This window comes from Sus scrofa, chromosome 12, assembly GCF_000003025.6.
Source record: "Sus scrofa isolate TJ Tabasco breed Duroc chromosome 12, Sscrofa11.1, whole genome shotgun sequence".
Classification (NCBI taxonomy): Eukaryota; Metazoa; Chordata; class Mammalia; order Artiodactyla; family Suidae; genus Sus; species Sus scrofa.
In genome coordinates, this window is record NC_010454.4 from 59,374,349 (window position 1) to 59,392,840 (window position 18,492).

General features: G+C 60.2%; 1 protein-coding gene across 1 annotated transcript in view; it reads left to right on the plus strand.

The window, feature by feature from the left end:
* Positions 1–18,216, plus strand: part of NCOR1 (nuclear receptor corepressor 1) — a 135,697-nt gene extending 117,481 nt beyond the window's left edge. Inside the window, 13 exon segments of the mRNA XM_021066291.1 lie at positions 24–173; positions 486–596; positions 2,513–2,678; positions 2,842–3,335; positions 5,626–5,754; positions 6,138–6,280; positions 6,435–6,658; positions 8,546–8,692; positions 10,466–10,608; positions 13,429–13,482; positions 13,762–13,983; positions 15,795–15,974; positions 17,269–18,216. Of these exon segments, the coding sequence (XP_020921950.1) occupies positions 24–173; positions 486–596; positions 2,513–2,678; positions 2,842–3,335; positions 5,626–5,754; positions 6,138–6,280; positions 6,435–6,658; positions 8,546–8,692; positions 10,466–10,608; positions 13,429–13,482; positions 13,762–13,983; positions 15,795–15,974; positions 17,269–17,462 (2,357 nt within the window). The 3' untranslated portion in view covers positions 17,463–18,216.

Below are 18,492 nucleotides of genomic sequence, written 5' to 3' on the forward strand. Positions count from 1 at the left end.
CGTTTCGCGTTTCTCTTCAACAGGCATCATCGACCTGACCAACATGCCTCCCGCGATTTTGGTGCCCCATCCGGGGGGGACGAGCACGCCCCCCATGGACAGAATCACGTACATCCCTGGCACTCAGATCAGCTTCCCGCCCAGGCCCTACAACTCCGCCTCCATGTCACCAGGTCCGTGGCTCAGACCTTTTTGCTGTGCGCAGCCTGCGCCCCGGGGACCCGCTGCCAGCCCCCGTGGGTGGGGCGCTCCCCGCCGACAGCCAGCTGTCTTCCTTTGGTGTTGGGTGGTCGTCCCCACGCGCTGTCCCCTGGCTACTCCGGGGGGCTCTGGGAGCTCGTGCCAGGAGCCAGTCTCCCGAGACTCCTCCCCGTTTCCCACGTCTCGCATTTGGAGCCCTCTGGAAGGTTTTTGGTCACTTACGTGATGTACCTGCCAGGCCGACAAAGTTCTGTCCTCAAGTTGCAGGCTTGCGTGTTTTACAGGCCACTCGACCCACCTTGCCGTGGCGGCCAGCGCCGAGCGGGAGCGGGAGAAGGAGCGGGAGCGCCTCGCCGCCGCCGCCGCCGCCTCCTCGGACCTCTACCTGCGGCCAGGTGGGTGCCAGGCGGTCTCCCCCAGGAGGGTTCCCAGACAGGTGGTTAAGCGCCGAGGTGGCGCCGTGAGAGCCGGAGCTGCCGCCACGATGGCGATGGCATCGTTTGGAGGTGGCCCTGGCCGTTGGCTGAGGCTTGGCCTGAAGGTGCCACGCGCAGAGCTCACCCAGACCTGCGCACAAGCGTGTGGCGGAGCCGGGGCCTAAAGGGCGGGCACAGAGCATGGGCACAAGGCTGTGTGACGTGCGTGTGGCTTTCGGGGAGATGCTGGAGGACAGGAAGCCGGTGGCCCAAGATAGGCTAACTCTGGGAATGGCCAGGGGGGCGCAGCCTGGACGGACATTGTTGCGCCATTTCTGGAGGACTCGACAGCAACTGGGTGTGCGGAGCGCGTGCCCACTTAAGGCAACAGGCTTGGTGGAGGCGGGAGACAGTCATCTCTGGCTCAGGGACCGCCTTCCGAACATTTGTTGTACGCGTGCTGGCTGTTCAGTCTGTGAGACCAGAGCGCTGGCTGTGTCCATGTGGCCAGACACACAGGTCAGGCACTTAAGAGGAACGCGTGCGAGAGCGGGGACTCCGGCTCAAACGCCGTTGGTGGGGCACGTGGGGAGAGGCAGGGCCATCCTGAGGTGTTTCTGGGGGTGCTGCCCGAGGGGGAGGCGGAGGGGACCAGAGCCCCGCTGGAGACTCACGTTCCTGTGGTGTCAGCAGGCGGGCGCTGGACTTGGGGGGGGGTGGGGGTGGAGACGCAGCTCAGAGCCGTCATCGCCTCTCCCGGGGACTCAGCTGCAAGGGTCCAAGGCCAGGTTGCTGAGACCTGTTGTCGGTCTGTCGCTGAAAGCCTAGCACGGTTCCGACCGTAGAAGTGCTTTAGTGATTCACGGGGTGACACAATGTGATTATATGTTGATTCTATAAAAACCGCCCAAGTGGGTTTAATTAAAGAAAGCCAAGTACAAATCATACATAATTTTTGTAGGAGCCGTATCTTAAAAACGCTTGTGATCCTGCTAATGAATAACGTGCAGATTTAATTCCGTAAAATGACATTTTTCTCTATCAGACACTTAAAATGTTGATGATTGTTCTGTTCCGAGGTGTCTGAAGCAGCGCTGACTCTGCCACGTTGTCCCTGGCCGTGCAGGGGGTTACTTGTGTAGGAGACATGAACATTCGAGTAGTGAGTCCACTTCCAGGAACACACGCTGTAGAAACACTCAGGCGACCACACGGTCAGAGGGGAGGGCACCGCCGAAGCGGCTGTGCTGGGCGCCACCTGCTCAGAACACCGGGGCCCGTCCGTCCGCTCAGAACATCAGAGTGGGGGCGAGAGGAGGCAGCAGGACCCCGGGAGCCTGAGGCCTTGCGTGGAGGCGTTTGACGGGTTCTGATCCTGGCTTCCCATGGAAAAGCTGCTGTCAAGCGGGGCTCAGCTGAGGGGCAGGGGCGCTGGGGGGCTGAGGAGCCGGGGCCAAGGCCAAGGCTGTGGGCAAGGGAGCGGCAGCAGGCCCTGGGCAGCTCCCATGCGTGAGTGTCACTACGATGCTTGTTTTGAAAGTGGCAGACGCGCAGAGTGCGGGGAAAGGTCTGCGAGGTGAGCGGAGCCGGTGTGTGTCGGTGCTTCGTGGCTCGTGTTGTCCTCACGCCCCTTTGGAGTCAAGGTGGAAACTTGCCAGAGGTGGCAACGACAGGGAAAGATAGCTGGGGACTTGGGGTCACGTTACTCGTGTGGTTTTATGGCATCTTTATTGAAAAACTCCCAGAGGGTGTCTCTAGAAAGGCCGGAGAGCGGGGTGTCGCGTTCCTCCCGTCTTCCAGTTTGCTGCTGAGGATCAGGAAGTTAGCGGTGCCTGGACGCCACTTCCCTGGCCGCCTCCTCACGGCCCTGGTCTCTGCATCCCTCTGCCCCACAGGCTCCGAGCAGCCCAGCCGGCCCAGCAGTCACGGCTACGTCCGCTCCCCATCCCCCTCCGTGCGAGCCCAGGAGACTGTGCTGCAGCAGAGGCCCAGCGTTTTCCAGGGAACCAACGGAACCAGCGTGATCACCCCTTTGGACCCCAGCGCTCAGCTTCGGATCATGTGAGTCTCTGCGTTCACCGGGACCCCGAGTCCCGTCTCGCGCGCGCTGGGCGAGGGCGGGGGCTGACGGGCAGCCGCGTGGTCTCGCGCCCCGCTCTCGTCCGTCTCCCCATCGCCGCCAGGAGGCTCCCCTTCACAGACTCTGCTTTGGTCTCATTTCCAGGCCGCTGCCTGCCGGGGGCCCCTCCATCAGCCAGGGCCTGCCAGCCTCCCGCTACAACACTGCTGCAGACGCCCTGGCTGCTCTTGTGGACGCCGCAGCTTCTGCTCCCCAGATGGACGTGTCCAAAACGAAAGAGAGTAAGCATGAAGCTGCCAGGTTAGAAGAAAATTTGAGGAGCAGGTCAGCAGCAGTTAGTGAGCAGCAGCAGCTAGAGCAGAAAAGCCTGGAGGCGGAGAAGCGACCCGGGCAGGGTCTGTACACGTCTTCAGCCCTTCCGAGTGGCAAGCCCCAGCCTCATCCTGCGGTAGTTTACTCTGAGGCTGGGAGAGAGAAAGGGCCTCCTCCAAAATCCAGATATGAGGAAGAGCTAAGGACCCGAGGGAAGACCACCATAACGGCAGCTAACTTCATAGACGTGATCATCACCCGGCAGATTGCCTCCGACAAGGACGGAAGGGAACGAGGCTCCCAGAGCTCAGACTCTTCCGGTAGCTGTATGTATCACCCGACCCTCGGTTCCGAGTACGGAGTGGCCTGGCTCTGAGGGGCAGCAGGACCGCACGGGGGGCGAGGCGGCGAAGGAAGGCCCCGGGGCGCAGGGGGCATCCACGCTTCCTGCTCTTGGGACTCTTTAAGTGTCAGGTTTCTGCGTGTGCCTGTCCAGGTGTTTTCCGCGAGAAAACCACGTGCCTTACAGAGCTCAGGCTGCCACGTACACAGAGGCAGAGCTCACGAGCCACTCTCAGGCACCTGGAAGGTGACGGATGTGTCCTCAAGCTCTGGGCTACTGAGGCTTCGTTTCTCAAGAGACGTTTCCTGGGACGTGGCTTAGTGTTCAGGCCGATAGCCCAAAGCCGCCTCTGTCCTTTCTCTAAGATACAGATTTTGAGACGTGAGACCACCTCGGTGGCCACGGGTATTTACATTGGCCCCTTTTGCAAGTCGGCCTTCGATCCAGCCACGCTGCCATCTCCCTGTAAGTGGAAGTGTCCACAGGTTACAGTGAAATGCCCAGAAGCCACTTTAGGACGTCCCGTGTGGCTCGCAGCATAAGTGCTCGGCGTTGCCTCAGCAGTGGCTGTGGCTCGACCCCTGGCTTGGGAACTTCCACAGGCGGCAGGTGCAGCCACTTGTAAAAAAGAAAAGAAAGGAAGACAGAAAAGACAGAGTTGCTTCAATTTTAATCTTAAGTGTAGCCCAAACTCCTGAAGGACCAGGCAGGTGTTTACGCAGAAGTCCGTCGATGTTTTGACGTCGTGACCTAGGTGGTGACCTCGCGCTTCTGCGAGGCTGAGCGGGATAGAGCCGGTGGGAGGGAGCGGTTCTGTGTGCTTCGTGCCTGATGGGAACTTGGTTGGGTAAACGCCTCATCGCTGAGGTTCTGGAGAGAAGGGGGCAGCTTGGTAGCCTGTTGTGCAGGTGGAAGACATGCCTTAGCCCGGGGGTATGAAAACTGGACTAGGCGTTAGACACACAGACACTTGGCGGCAGAGCAGGGCCTGCAGTTCCGTGGATGGGCCTTTGGGAGAGATGTCACCCGTACAGCACACTGTGGTGACCCAGCCTGGGGCTTACCCCCTGCCCCCCAGTCCCCAACAACACGTCCCTTCAGTTTGCACCGCAGAAGCCGGAGAGCAGAGATTCTGGCTTCGTCCTGGGCGTTGGTGCGCCCATGTGCGGGTTCTCTCTTATCCCTGCTGCCTTGCGCGAGGCCCAGGCTCTTCCCACTTGCCCGGTTTGGCTTCCACTTCCCTCCTCAGGCTTTGCTCTCAGTTGGGCACCAGACCCTGCGCTGACTGGGTGTTGGGCGTGGGGCAGAGTTAGGGCGTTGGTACTTTCACAGTGATGAGCGCCACTCACGGACTGGGATAAAGTCCTTTGCGTGTAGAGCTTTCTTTTAGTTCCCAGCCCACTTCCCAGGTTTGCGGTCTCTGTGTTCTGGGCCCCAGGTCAGGGCGCTTCTGTGGCCTGGACGGGCAGGAGGAAGGGGCTGGAGGCCCAGGTGGTGGTCGGGCAGCAGAGCTCAGCGCGCCTTCTGCCCTGTGTCCAGGATGCCTCGACCGGTCGCACTTGCTGACCCGGCCCGGGTCAGACACACTGTGGGCTGACGGTTTCCTGACTCTGCAGGGCAGTGAAGATGCAGGCAGCACTCTCAAGTCAGGTCCCTGAGCGGGCGCTCACATCTGCCTGGACCCTGCTGCCTAGACCTTCAGTGTCCTTGGGCCGCATCTTAGAGGAGCTCTGACGGAACTTGCTCCCTTCGGACACTCCCTGCCGTTTCCCTTTAACGCCACCGTGTGCCCTGGTGCTAAAAACCTGGAGGTATTTTTATCAGCAGCACTCAGTGATTTGAGAAAATCACGCGATGTTACTTTGCGGCTTTAAAACCGTCATGGTAAAGAAGAGCGGAAGTTCCTGCAGACAGCGGACCGCTGCGATCCACGCTCGCTTGTTTGATCTCTTTTGATGCGTTTCCTGGTGACCGTCCCTCCAGCTCCCAGGAGGAGGGCACCCGTCTGCTTGTGTTCTGCCTCACCCAGAGGTCTTAGAGCCCCCAGAATCTCGGGAAACCCCAGACCTCCCAAGAGCAGGAGCCCCGGGAAGCACTTCCTGACCTTTGACACCATCCGTGGAGCTCTTGCGTTTTGTCTTAATCCTTAACCTTAGGTGCCGTTGAGCGTTTCTGAGAAAAAAAACGAAAATATGAAAGCAGGTCTGAAGAGCTTGGACTTCTAAGACTTCATAGGATTAGTTTTAAAATGAGCTTCTTCTCTTTTTTTTAAGTATCTTCTCACCGGTATGAAGCACCGAGTGATGCCATTGAGGTGATAAGCCCTGCCAGTTCCCCCGCGCCGCCCCCGGAGAGACTGCAGGCCTACCAGCCCGAGGTCGTCAAGGCGAGCCCGGCAGAAAGTAGGCCTCCCGCGTTTTCCACCTGCTTCCCACGCTCTGTCCAGGGCACTGAGGAAATGGCTTGTTAGTTTTCTTTAGAGTGATCTCGTGTGAGTCCAGAAGCGCAAAAGCGCACTGAGGGCAACCTGTCTTTAAGCCGTTATCGATGAGGTTTTTGTTTGTGTTGTAATGATGCAGAAAATAGCTGAGAGCGACTCCGTTTGCCCACTCATGCCTTCCGTCTTATTCTCTGCTAGTCTTGTGATTTCTGTCAGTGAGCAAACAGTAGTTTCTGCAGAAATCAGATAGGCATTCCCTCCCGTGTACCTCTCTGCCTCGTGCTTACTCTTTGCTGATGAGCGAGGCGGCTCCCCGGAGTAAGCCGTCTGTCTGTCCCCTGCTAGACGAAGCCACCCGCCAGTATGAGGGACCGCTGCACCACTACCGGCCCCAGCAGGAGTCGCCGCCGCCCGCGGCCCCGCAGGCCGAGGGGGCGGGGCAGGTGCCCAGGACCCACCGGCTCATCACGCTCGCCGATCACATCTGTGTAAGCGTCCCCTGGTCTCCCTGGTTTTCCGTTTGGATCAGGCAGAAGGTGCCTTGCATGCAGAATCCCAAGAAAGATGCGTAGATTTTTTTATGTGACATTTTTTGGGAAGTACTCCGTGGATTTAACCAATTCCTTCTTTTCTCATTCACAGCAAATTATCACTCAAGATTTTGCTAGAAATCAAGTTTCCGCGCAGCCCCCCCAGCAGCCCCCCACTTCTACATTCCAGAACTCTCCCTCTGCTTTGGTGTCCACACCTGTGAGGCCTAAGACGTCCAACCGTTACAGCCCAGAGTCCCAGCCTCCGTCTGTCCACCATCAGAGACCAGGTTCAAGGGTCTCTCCGGAAAACCTTGTGGACAAACCCAGGGGAAGGTATGGTCCTTGTTTCGAGCCATGTTCAGATTTTCCAACAGTGAAACAATTTGAATATGTCTACAAGGCAGGGGATCCGTTTCTTACACCTGAAGTGTCTTTGCCTTCATCCCCTGGAACGTGTGCGAGGGTTTTCCTGTCTCTTTTTCTCGGAAGGCCCATCTGGGCAGTCAGTAGTCTGTCTTTGATACGAGGCCGCAAGGTGACCACTCCGGCTGCTGGTGGGTTTGCAGAAGGACGTGTGCTTTGGGGGTAACACAGGGACACTGAGTGGGATTCTTAAGAACCGTAAGAATGTTCAGATGTTTGGGAGACGGACGTGACATAGTGAAAGTGAGCCCGAGAGAGGCCCCCCAAGAAGCAGCTCATTTCTGCAAAGAGAAGCGCGTGTCTTCTCACCCAGGGCCCTGCACTCAGAACTTAACCAAATGGGTTCGGGGCTCTTCGGCCAGGGCACCTGGTAACGGATGCGGCACGGCGCGGTCAGCCGTGAAGTTCCTCCAAGGACGAGGCTGGGGGTCAGCAGGCCAGAGGTTCTGCAGGTGTCCGGGTGGGCGAGCCAGAGCAGCGGGGCCACAGCTCTGGCAGCAAGAGGGCCGTTAGCAGCAGAGGCAGTTCTCGGGCCTGTCCCCCCCAGTTCGCAACATAAAGGCGTAAGAGTCGCGAATTTAGAGGCGGACAGGGGCCATTCGGGGCAAAGAGCACCTTTACTGTGGGCCTCTGAAGGCAGGAGCGCTGAGGCAACAGCCGAGGCGCCTCTGTGCGCCCACCGCCCTGCTCGGGGGCCCCGGCCCGGCCTCTCGGCTCCCTCTCTTTCCACCTGCTCGCATCAGGCTCTGCTGCTGCGAAGCACGTCTCAGACGCCCTAACTGTGTCCAGAGGTGGGATGGGCTTAAGGATAAGATGAAAACAAACTCTCTTTCAACAAAAAACAAAACCAAAAGAACTTCAGTGACCAAAGAGCAGAAAGCTGTGGGGCAGCGTCGTTCGGGGCCCACTTGCTACAAAACGCTGCGAGGAGGACTCCGACCAGCCGAGGCCGCTCCCGAGAAGAACCCCTTGGGCGTCTGTGCCCGCCACCTCCACTCCCCGTCCAGCCGAATGATTCACTGGTTTTCATCAGATGACCTTGTCGTATCGTTTAAAAGGGTCACAATCAATCCATAGTGTTAGTAACACCGTTTTGAATCCTTGAGCCAAAGAGATGTTTGTTTGTGAGTAAAACACAGGAACTGTTGTAGAGTTCTAGAACAGAACGTACTTGTAAATCCTGCAGAAACAGCCACGTGGGCTACGCAGAGTTCAAGGTTAAAAGCAGCTTCCGTGGAAGGGAACCGAACACGCGTCGTTACCCGTGATCGCCGTAAAGGCAGACGTTCGAGGTCACGGGTGGCTTTAACTAAGGGTCTAACCACCAAGCCAGAAACTGCCGAGGGCCGGCCCAGTGTGTTCGCACGTCCGCCCTGGCGCCGTGGCGGGGGAGCATCCAGGTGCAGCAGCTGCCCAGCCCTGAGGGCTCCGCACTCGCCCGTCACCCTCCTCGGGTTTCCGTTTGCTGTCAGGGCCTTTACCTTTGAACCAAATGGCAACAGCTAGTAGGTCCTGGCTCACCTGGGTGCCAGCTGGGGGCAGGGAGCCCAGGGCTGAGGGTTCTGGGCGCCGCCTGGCCCCACACCGTCTGCACCGTGCCTCCCCTTGGCAGCCTCGGTGTGAAGCAGCGGGGACAGACTTGGAGATGACCAGGCACCTGGTGGGCACCCGAGGCTGCTTTTGCTGTGTGCTTTGGACTTGGGTTCCCCAGCATGGATGAGGCACCAGGTGCAGCAGCCTGGGCTCAGGGAGAGCTGCGGGTGAGCCCCGAGAAACGTCTCGTGTTTCACCTTCCAGCCTCAGGCCTGGGAAGTCCCCGGAGAGGAGCCACATCTCTTCGGAGCCCTACGAGCCCGTGTCCCCGCCACAGGTGCCGGCGGCGCACGAGAAGCAGGACGGCGTGCTGCTGCTGGCCCCGCGAGGCCCCGAGCCCCCGGAGCAGAGGTGGGTGAGCCGCGGGCGCGAGGGCTTGGCCTTGTCCTCGCTTGGGTCCCCGTGGCAGGAGGATGTCGCGTCTGTTTTCCCAGTGCACGCTTTCAATAGGGTACGGAACAGAATCGGTCCTTGCTTTTCTCGAAGTGAGGTCCTTCTCGCTCCTTCTGTCTGGGTGGTCCTGGAACCCCCGTCTGAGTGCTGCCCGCACCCTGGGATGGGTGGGTACGGTGGGCACTCGGGCTGGGCCGCCTCAGCCATGTCTAACCCTGGCCCAGCCCTGTGAATTACTCGGTTTTTATTCCCATCGGGTTTAGACGCCTTGATGTAGCCCCCGTCCGGTCCACACCAGGGATGCGTCTGAGACGCCTGGTCGAGTGGGGACCTTGGTTGTGAGCGTGGCAGTGAGCGCCTCTGCGACCAGGCCCCCGTCCCCCCTGCCTCCTGCCACCCCCCCACCCCCACCCCGCTTCGCCCTCTGCGCCAGACGCGCTGTCTGTCCCCGTGCAGTTCTCTCGCTGTGCAGCACCCGCCCCGATGCTCTGGGGGGGCGTCCGGGGTTTGCTGGTGATCCGATGCAGGCAGGGGGAGTCCCGCGTTAGACCAGGGTCTCAGCCAGGGGGTTCGTGCGTGTTTACAGGGCGGTGGAAGTCACTACTCACTGTGTGTGTGACTCACAGGCAACCAAATGGACGGTGGTGCCTTTCAGAGAAGTGGGAAGAACGCCGGGTTTGGAAAGGGAGCAGCGTTACATTCCGTCATGCGTTTGCATGTTCCCCCTAAGCTTACAGTTTTGGGGGTCAGGGACCACCCCGTCTTAGGCGCTTTTCTGTCACCTTCTCTCTGACTTGGACACGGTGGGTGTCCTCCCGTGGGGGTGATGGGCCCGTCTAGGGTGGCAGCCCCTTCCCGCCTGTCCTCTGTGGCTGTCTCCAGCTCTGGGCGGAGGCGGGGTGGCCTCGAGCTGTCGGGGGAACCTTGTGTTCCTTGGTGTGTTAGTACAAGGAGCTGACAGTGAAGTCGGACACCCTTCCCATGAACCTGGGTTCATCTGGTCACAGGCTCGAAAAGATTCCAAGGAGAAGGCAGTTTTATTTCTCCACGGCAGCCGTTCTGTTCCGGTCGGACTGTGGACGGCTTCGGTGTGCCGGCCTGCTCTTTACGGGCAAGTGTGCTGAGCTCCCGTCTTCCTGTACTTGAGAGAAGTTCTGCTCGCACATGGGTTCCCGGTTTCTACAGCAACCACACGTCGCTCCGTGTGTGCTGTGCAGACAGTGTCAGGATAAGTGCTGCCTGGCGACTCCCATTTGTTTTCATTCTTTTGTTTCTTTCTTTGTTCAGGGCCATACCCACGGCATATGGAGGTTCCCAGGTTGGGGGTCCAATTGGAGCTAGCTGCCCGTCTACACTGCAGCCCGTCTACACTGCAGCCACAGCAACTTGGGATCCGAGCTGTATCTGTGACCTCCACCACAGCTCGCAGCAACGCCAGATCCTTAACCCCCTGAGTGAGGCCAGGGTTGGAACCCAAGGCCCCATAGATACTCGTCGGGTTCGGTACCGTTGAGCCCCACCGGGAGCCGCTGCTCCTCCGGCCCTGTCCCGAACCCCGGTTCTGGGTGACTTCCATCCCAGGCCTCCTCCTTTGGTGCCACCTCTGGCGCTGCAGTTCCCGTGGGCCCAGATGGGCTGTGGTCCCTCGCTGCTCCAGGGGCTGTTAGCAGAGGTGGGCGGGGCGGGGCGGGGCAGTCCCACGTGACAGTGACCCAGAGCTGTTCCCAACAGGAGCGACTCCCGCTCGCCAGGGAGCATAAGCTACTTGCCTTCGTTCTTCACCAAGCTGGAAAACACGTCCCCCATGGTTAAATCAAAGAAGCAGGAGATTTTTCGTAAGTTGAACTCCTCTGGTGGAGGTGACTCTGATATGGGTAAGTGGGATTTCTTTCGTGAACCCCCAATAAAACCGGCGTTAGTAGCGGTGTCTCCAGGGTGGCCTCGTGTGGAGCCCTTGCGTTTGAAGGCTCCTCTAGGCCCCGTCCAGGCTCACGTGACCCTTCTCAGCCCGGGATTTCCGGCTCGGAGCCAGCACGCGCTCCTGTGCGAAGCTGTCTGTGTTCCCAGACTTGCTTCCTCTGGGGTCGGGCGTAGCCCTCCCTGGTTTGATCCGCTGGCCTTGCGTCACCACGTGGGCTCTCAGCTGTCTGGAGGCCTCTGCAGATGTCCCCAGGTCCCTCAGTCTCTCCGAGGCCTGGTGTCTCCACCATCCATGTGTGTCCCTCGCTGGCTTAGCCTTTCCCGTAGTTCCAAGCAGCGTGGCAGGGCCCGTCCCAGCTGCATCTCGCCGGGGGCCTGTGTGCTCCGAGGCCGGGTGCACTGAGTGTCAACGCGGACACCACGTCCCCGCACTGACCGTGCCTCCTGACTCACCCCGCACAGCCGAGGCGCCCTTCCTGCCCTCCCTGCATGTGCAGCCGCTGCAGCTCTGCAGCTCTACCTGTGCCCCAGGCAGCATCCTAAGGCCCACACGGCCATGTCGCGGTTAGCTGTCCCTCAGTGGCAGGGAAACTGAGGCTTGAGGCCGGCTGGTAGGCACTCTGCCCTTGGCACCTCGCCCGCTGTTGGCAGTGCCCACCAGGGTCCAGCCTGCAGCGTCCAGCCTTCCCTTAGGGCGACAGGCCTGAGCTCACTGGAGCCCGCCTCCCCCTCGCTGTTACCCAGAGATCCAGAGGCCCAGGTGGGGGCCCTGTTTCTGCAGCTGTCCCGACGCTCAGAAGAAGGGAAACTGGGCTGCCAGCCTACGCTGCCAGGTGCACCTGTGACAGCTTGTGACTGATGAAGGTCAAACAGAAAGAAAAGAGAGCCAGTGTCACTCATCCTGGCTCTCAGTGACGAGATTGGCCTTTTCAAGGCAATAAATTCAAAGAGAACTTGAGGGTGTTGTGCGGAGCTGCTGTCAAGCTTACAGCCTTTCTCCTTCTTTAAAAAACACCGTCAGGGTGTCTTTCCATTTCCAGTCTTGAGTGGCTTCACGCGGGGCTCGGCGTCCTCAGCACATAGGTGGGGACCTTCAGATTCAGAGCCGAGAGATGACAGGTGGGCACGCGCAGGTGTCCGAGCAGCCAGTCAGCGCCTCTCGGCATCACGTGGTTTGCACGCCTCCTCCTGAGTTTTTGGCCGTTTTAGCAGCAAGACTTGTCAAGAAGAAAATGCCATGTATGAGCTGAAGCTGATTTTACAGTTTTCTCTCCTGGAGCGTTTCCCGTTGTCGCAGGCATTGCTCAGTTGCTCGTTAGCTCGGGAACCATGTGCTGAGCGGGGGCTGCCTGGGGACGACAGCTGATCTCCGCTCTCCAGACACGCGTGACGAGACTGTAGCAGGAGATAAACGTTCTTTCACGTCTCAAGGGGACCAGGGCCTTTTGCTTGTGGAGAAGGGACAGTTGGGGGGTTGAGGTCAAAGGAACAGGTGGACTCACGGGGTCCCGGGGGCAGCTTCGTTTCAGCTCTGCACCCCCCCCCCCACTGCCCCCTGCCCCGATGCCAGCACCTCGACTGCTTAGGACGATGTGACAGACAGCCGCTGACCTCGGGGAGGCCCCTGCCCGGCTCTCAGGTCCTGCCGCCTCCTGTTCTTGGTCTCTCGCCCCCCACCTCCCCCTGGATCCAGGTCTTGCTCTGCTGGTCCTGGGCGTTGGCTTCGCCCCTTCCCCCTTTGGCCCTGCACACCGCCTCCACTCTGGTGGTCTACACCGTGCGGAAACCTCCCGACTCCCGTCTGGAGTTGAGCTTTTGCAGCTAAGCTCACGCACAGACCTCTGTGGGCCTCTCTGCGCCCGGAGTGTCTCGTGGCTGCACCCAGAGCTCTGCTCCCCCTCCTCGAGTGATGGCCGGGTCCGCTGTCTACACCGGGTGCCAGGCCCGCAGGAGTCGAGGACCGGGCTTTGCAGGCGGTCTCTCCGCGTTGCCGATGCCTGAGCCAGGGGTGGGAAGTGGCCCTCATCGGCCACTCGGCATCAACAAGGTGACTGCGCTTTGACTCGTCCAGATGACCACTCAGTGACTGCCTGTGAGGTAGTGGCGTCCTGGTCTCCGGGCTCCGGGGAGAAGCGCGAGCCTGGCCTCGCCCCGGTGCGCGTCAGGATCACCTTTGCCGACCTGAGAGCCGGCAGCCCGCCACCCGTGTGGCTGCTGTGACGTTCTCCGGATCGAGAACGTTCGTTTTGGGGCCTGGGCTGCCCGTCCTCCGGGCCGATTCCGTAGCCACCCGCGCCCTTCCTGCATTCTCGCTCTCAAGTTCTCAGCATCCCGTCGGAAGACAGGACGAAAACCCACCCTGTGCTTTGTGAGAAGCATCCAGCTTGTCCTCGCTGTTGTCATTAAACGGAGCGGGGCACAGGCGGGACCTGTCTCACCCTGGGACGCTCGGCAGGGGCATTTTCGTGCTGTCCCCAGTGGCGTCCTTCCCCTCGGTCGCATCTCCAGCCTGGACGTTTGCAGGAGCCCTGGGTCCCTCCTCTGGCAGCTTCTCCCGCGTGGGTCCAGCGCCACTCTTCTGATGTTCCTACCGCACCCGATTCATTTCCTGATCTCCTTTTAAAAAAAGTATTTCTCTCGCTTCATCTTCACTAGATGGGTGAAAATGAAGAGCATGGAAAATAGGAAGGTTGATTTTACCGGGGGTCTTGGGGGGGCTCTCTCCGTGATGTTTGTGATCCGCCCCAGTAACTGGAATGCTTGTTTCCATCCAGCAGCTGCTCAGCCAGGAACGGAGATATTTAACCTGCCAGCTGTCACCACCTCAGGTACGACTCAGAAGACCTTGTTTGCCGGCCGGAAACGGGACGGCTGCGTCCCACCGCACCCAGGGGGCCGCTCCGCTCCGCTGTCCCCCAGTCGGGGAGGGTGGTCCGCAGCAGCAGCAGCAGCAGCAGCAGGAGGGGACCCGAGACGAGCAGACGCTTGCTGAGAACAGAGAGGAGCGAGGGGAGGCGGAGCGGCGTGGGGGAGGCGGCGGCGGCCTGCCTCTGAGCGGCTCTGGGACGCGGGGGGCCGGGGCCGGGGCTGACCCGCGTCTCCTGCAGGTGCGGTGAGCTCCAGGGGCCACACCTTCGCCGACCCGGCCAGCAACCTGGGCCTGGAGGACATCATCCGCAAGGCGCTCATGGGCAGCTTCGACGACAAGGTGGAGGAGCACGGCGGCGTCCTGCCCCAGCCGGGGGCGGTGGTGCCCGGCGGGGCCGGCACCTCGGTCGTGAGCAGCGGCGAGGCCCGGAGAGAGGAGGGGGACCCCCCGCCGCACGCAGGTAGTGTCCCCGCGGGGCTGCCCTCCCTTCCCGGGGGAGAGCCCTCCGGGCCCGGGCTCTAGAGGCCGCTGCGCTGGGCCACCTGGGAGGGTCTTCCGTTACCTGCTCAGACAGGGCAGGGACCCGAAGTGGGAAGGACGAAAACCTCTGCCAACTGTCCTTTTTACCAAAACGACACCTTCCAACCCACGAGGCTTTTGGTCTGTGGCCTGGTCCTTATCTGTGTGCGCACCTGGTGACTGATGAAAACACCGTCCTTCCAAATCCTGCTTTCGAATGAGAGAGACTTACTGTTGCAATACACATGACAGCCTCAGCGGGAGAGTCTTAAGCCAGAGGAGGAAGGGAACGAGCCTTCACCTCAGCTCCCATCACCCAGAAAGCCGCGTGGCGGTCGGTGTAAAGGGCGCGTGTCCATCCCGTCGGGAGCACGCGGAGCCGTGCCCGCGCCTGGGTCTCTAGAGCCTTTCTCTCGGCCGTCGGAGATCCTTGCCCCCTCAGGGCTACCTGGAGGTCGGCAGCTGTGCGGACGCACCTCCTGCTCCGAGAGGGGAGCTGCTGCCTTCCCACTTCTGCTCTCACCTCCGACTTGTGTTGGTGTGAGAGGCTGCGGAACTGGTGGCTCAGACAGGGACAGTCGGCCGCTGGGGTGACCTCTGGAGCCGTGTCCCCGCTTCCGTCACTCACAAAGGCTGCCGTCTCCCCGGATCTGCCGTCCTCCGTGCTGTCCTCTTGCTGCATTCGTGTTGGACGGCTTGGAGGCCACAAGTTCAAGCTGGCATTCGCTCTTGTCTTCGAAGGAAGACCAGATGTGCCCCCTTCTGGTGGCGGCAGTTTACCCGCCTCAGGACTCCCTCTCCCTCGGTTTCAGTGAACAAGCCGTCAGCACCTCAGTGTTTGCTCCTCATCCCGAGTCAGCCTCCTGCTCTCGGGAGGGCGTCTGCATCTCCAGGTCGATGTCCCCTGTGGGGTGGTTTCAGGGTCACGTCAGCGCCGCACCGGCTGGCCCGCCCTCTGTGCCCGTTGGCTCCCGCTGGTCCCGGTCGCCTTGACCTGTTTGTGCTGCTTTTACTTCGAGGCTCTCGGGTTGTCCCCTGCGTTGCCGATTCCCTCGTCTAGTCTGAGCCTTGCTGAACGCTGGTTCCGAAGCCTCCCACCTCCTCCTTTTTGGCTACCCGTTTCTCAGCTTCCTTTCTGAACCTGCTTCACGCATCTTGCGGTTTTTCTTCTGTTTTCTGTTACATCCTCTTCCTTAGCAAGGACTTTGCCTTTCTCCTCTCTCCAGACAGAGGGAGAGGAGTTGCTTTTGACCCTTTGCCGCTGTACCCTGCAGGAGGTGGGCACAGTGAAGTGGTTCTGCTGGGACGGAGGGAAACCTTTGCTGGGGCCTGGGCTTAATCTCTTCCGGCATCTTTTCAGAGTGTTCTAGAGCCCGGTCGGGGCTTCCCCACTGCTGTGAACTTCTGCTAAGGCCATGAACCAGCCAGACATCCCGGGGACGCAGGAAGGGCCGCGGAGCCTTGCGGCCTCTGCCGAGGTCCAGCAGGGCCCTGAGGGCTTCGGGCGCACGGCGGCTTCTCCCTCAGCCCGTGGGAGGCGAGGGGAGGATCCCCACCCTCGCAGCTGCTGTGCCCCGAGGCCAGGAGGAAGCCAGGAGTGGAGACGTCGGCTCCTTGCCACTCGCTTGCGTTTCTGGCACGAGGGCCTCTCCCTTGTCTGACTCGTTTTCCTTAAACGGGCTTCCAGGTAGACCTCAAAGGTGTGGACGTAATTACCGTGTGTCGATAATTCGTCACTCCTTGCACTTCTAGGAGCCGTTTGCAAACCGAAGCTGATCAGCAAGTCCAGCAGCAGGAAGTCCAAGTCCCCGATCCCCGGGCAAGGCTACCTGGGCACGGAACGGCCCTCCTCCGTGTCCTCCGTGCACTCAGAGGGGGACTACCACAGGCAGACGCCGGGCTGGGCCTGGGAGGACAGGCCCTCCTCGACAGGTGAGGGAGGCGCTGGCCCCGGGCTCCACGCCGCCTCTAGACTTGGAGCCTGCTGAGAAAACGCTTTTCTCTTACCGTCCTGAGCAGCAGTTGAAAGCGCCTACAGCCTTAAAAGCTGTAAGACTGCAGGTTAGGTTACCTTGAGGAGGGGAGCACGTCTCTGGGTCTCTGGGAAGCGCTGCCCCAGGCCTTCCCGACGGACACCGCCAGAGGCGGCTCTTAGGGAAGGACTAGGAAACCAAGTCAGAAATGGGAGCACAGGAGTTCCCGTTGAGGTGCAGCGGAAACGAACCTGACTAGGAACCATGAGGTTTGTGGGTTCGATCCCTGGCCTCGCTCAGTGGGTTAAGAAGCTGGGGTTGTCGTGAGCTGGGGTATAGGTCGCAGATGCAGCTCAGACCTGGTGTGGCTGTGGTGTAGGCCGGCAGCTGTAGCTCTGATTCGACCCCTAGCCTGGGAACTTCCATATGCCGTGGGTACGGCCCTAAAAAGCAAAAGAAAAAAAAAAAAGAAAAGAAAGCTGCTATCCCTGTGAGCTCACTATGTCTGTACAAACCAATAAGGAAAAAACTCCAGGGTATTTTTAAGTGTCCCTATGTTGTACCTATTTGTAAGCTTTTCTAAAAAGAAAAAACCTCAATCATGATCATGAGTCTTGAAAAGGAACAGACTTTAAGAAATGGTAATAAAACTGGTGTATTTCCTGCGGACTTAAGGGTTCCAGGTGTCCTTTTCACTGTCCACATAAACGGGTCGGTTTAAGGCTTTCGCTTCTGTACCGCTCTCCTACCAGCCGCGGGGGGCTGTGCTGCTGTGGGCGCTTCAGCCCCAGACCAGATGTCACGCCTCTCTCAGGAGGTGAGTCATCAGTAGGCTGCTCGTCGTTACTTCCTCGGGGCAGCCATCATGCTGTTTTTGTTTCCGGGCCAGGGACTGAACCTGCGTCCTGCGGCTGCACAGACGGTGCCAGTCCCGTCGTGCCACAGTGGGAACGCCTGTCTGTGCTGGAGGTTCTCGGGCTGTAGGAGGCTCCCCAGGGACCATGAGACGGCCTAGAATGGGGCCGCAGGCCAGTGGGGTCCGGGAGGCGTGTGGCCTGTCCCTGGCCCGCTGGAGCCTGTGTTTGGTTTTGAGTCAGGAGGTTCTTGGTGTTAGCAGGGGCTCTCGCGTTAGGCTTTTAGAGAATCCTGTCGTTAGACTCGGGTTTGCACCAGTTGGCGGCGTGAACCCTGGCCCCAGGCCGCCCAGCACGCCCCTGGTGGCAGGTGAGACTTACCCGACTTTCTCCCGCCAGGCTCCACCCAGTTCCCCTACAACCCCCTGACGCTGCGGATGCTCAGCAGCACGCCCCCCACGCCCGTCGCCTGCGCTCCCGCCGCCACTGCCGCCGCCCCGGCCGCCCCGCACCAGCAGAGCAGGATCTGGGAGCGCGAGCCCGCACCGCTGCTCTCCGCGCAGTACGAGACGCTGTCCGACAGCGACGACTGACCCTGCGCGCGGGGACTCCTGCTGGTTTCCTTTCTGCGTCAGGTCAGAGCCCGCCCCCCCAGGACTTGGGTGCAGACTTTCCCGGAGAGCCTGGACCACGGAGGACGGAGACGGGGCCGAGAGCGGCCTGGTGTCACACGAGGGCGGGGAGAAGCTGCCTGGAGCCAGGCCGCTCCGGGGCCGTCCTGCCTCACCTCGGGGTGTAAAGACAACCAGCCTGCCCTCAGATCACGCTCCTGTAAATAGACGGCCTTTTTGCAGTGCTGCCCTCGCGCCAGCCTCTGGTGGACTTGCGTTCCAGTCAGCGCCTCGACGTCAGGGGTGCTTTTTAGCCTCTCGTCCCTCCTCTGAACCCTGCCTCTTGAAAGCACCTCGCCCAGCCCACGCTCACGGGGCGGCCGTCACGGGCATCGTGCTTTCATCGTTTTGTTTCCTCTCAACCAGATTCTTGGTGATGTTTAAAATCTCGTGGAAATGTTTAGATTTTTAACACAGACCCTGGCATAAAACCTGTACACGGACACATCAGGGTCACGAGGAGACTCGCGGTTCGGCCGTGCTGTAAATTCCCAGCGCAGGCTTTGATCTTTAATCCGTGGCGCCGCAGAGAGTGCCGCACGGGTGCCGCGCGCCCTGCGCGACGGCTTGCTTCAGGCGCCCGCGGGTACGCACACTGGCCACTAACCACGTCCTCCCGCCTTCCGAGCCGCCCCGGAGCTTTTGTTTTGAAATAAACCTGACTGCCCTGTCCTTAGCTACCGTAGATTATTTGTGGTTTCAGGTTTTCGGTGTCTCAGGTTTCAGAGGGAAAATCCAGACTCTCTAGCTTGATGCTGTCGGTGGAGGTAGGTGGTCAGGCCTGCCTGGCGCTGCGCTCGCGGGGAGCACGCGGTCCTCTCCCCTTCGGTTTCTGGCGGGCCAGAGCTTGCCAGCAGCCGTTTCTGTTGCACTGACTCTCAGGAGCAGCGAACGTCAGTCTGAACTTGAACCTGATGAGGGTCCTAGAGGTTCCGGCTCATCCCTCGCCCAT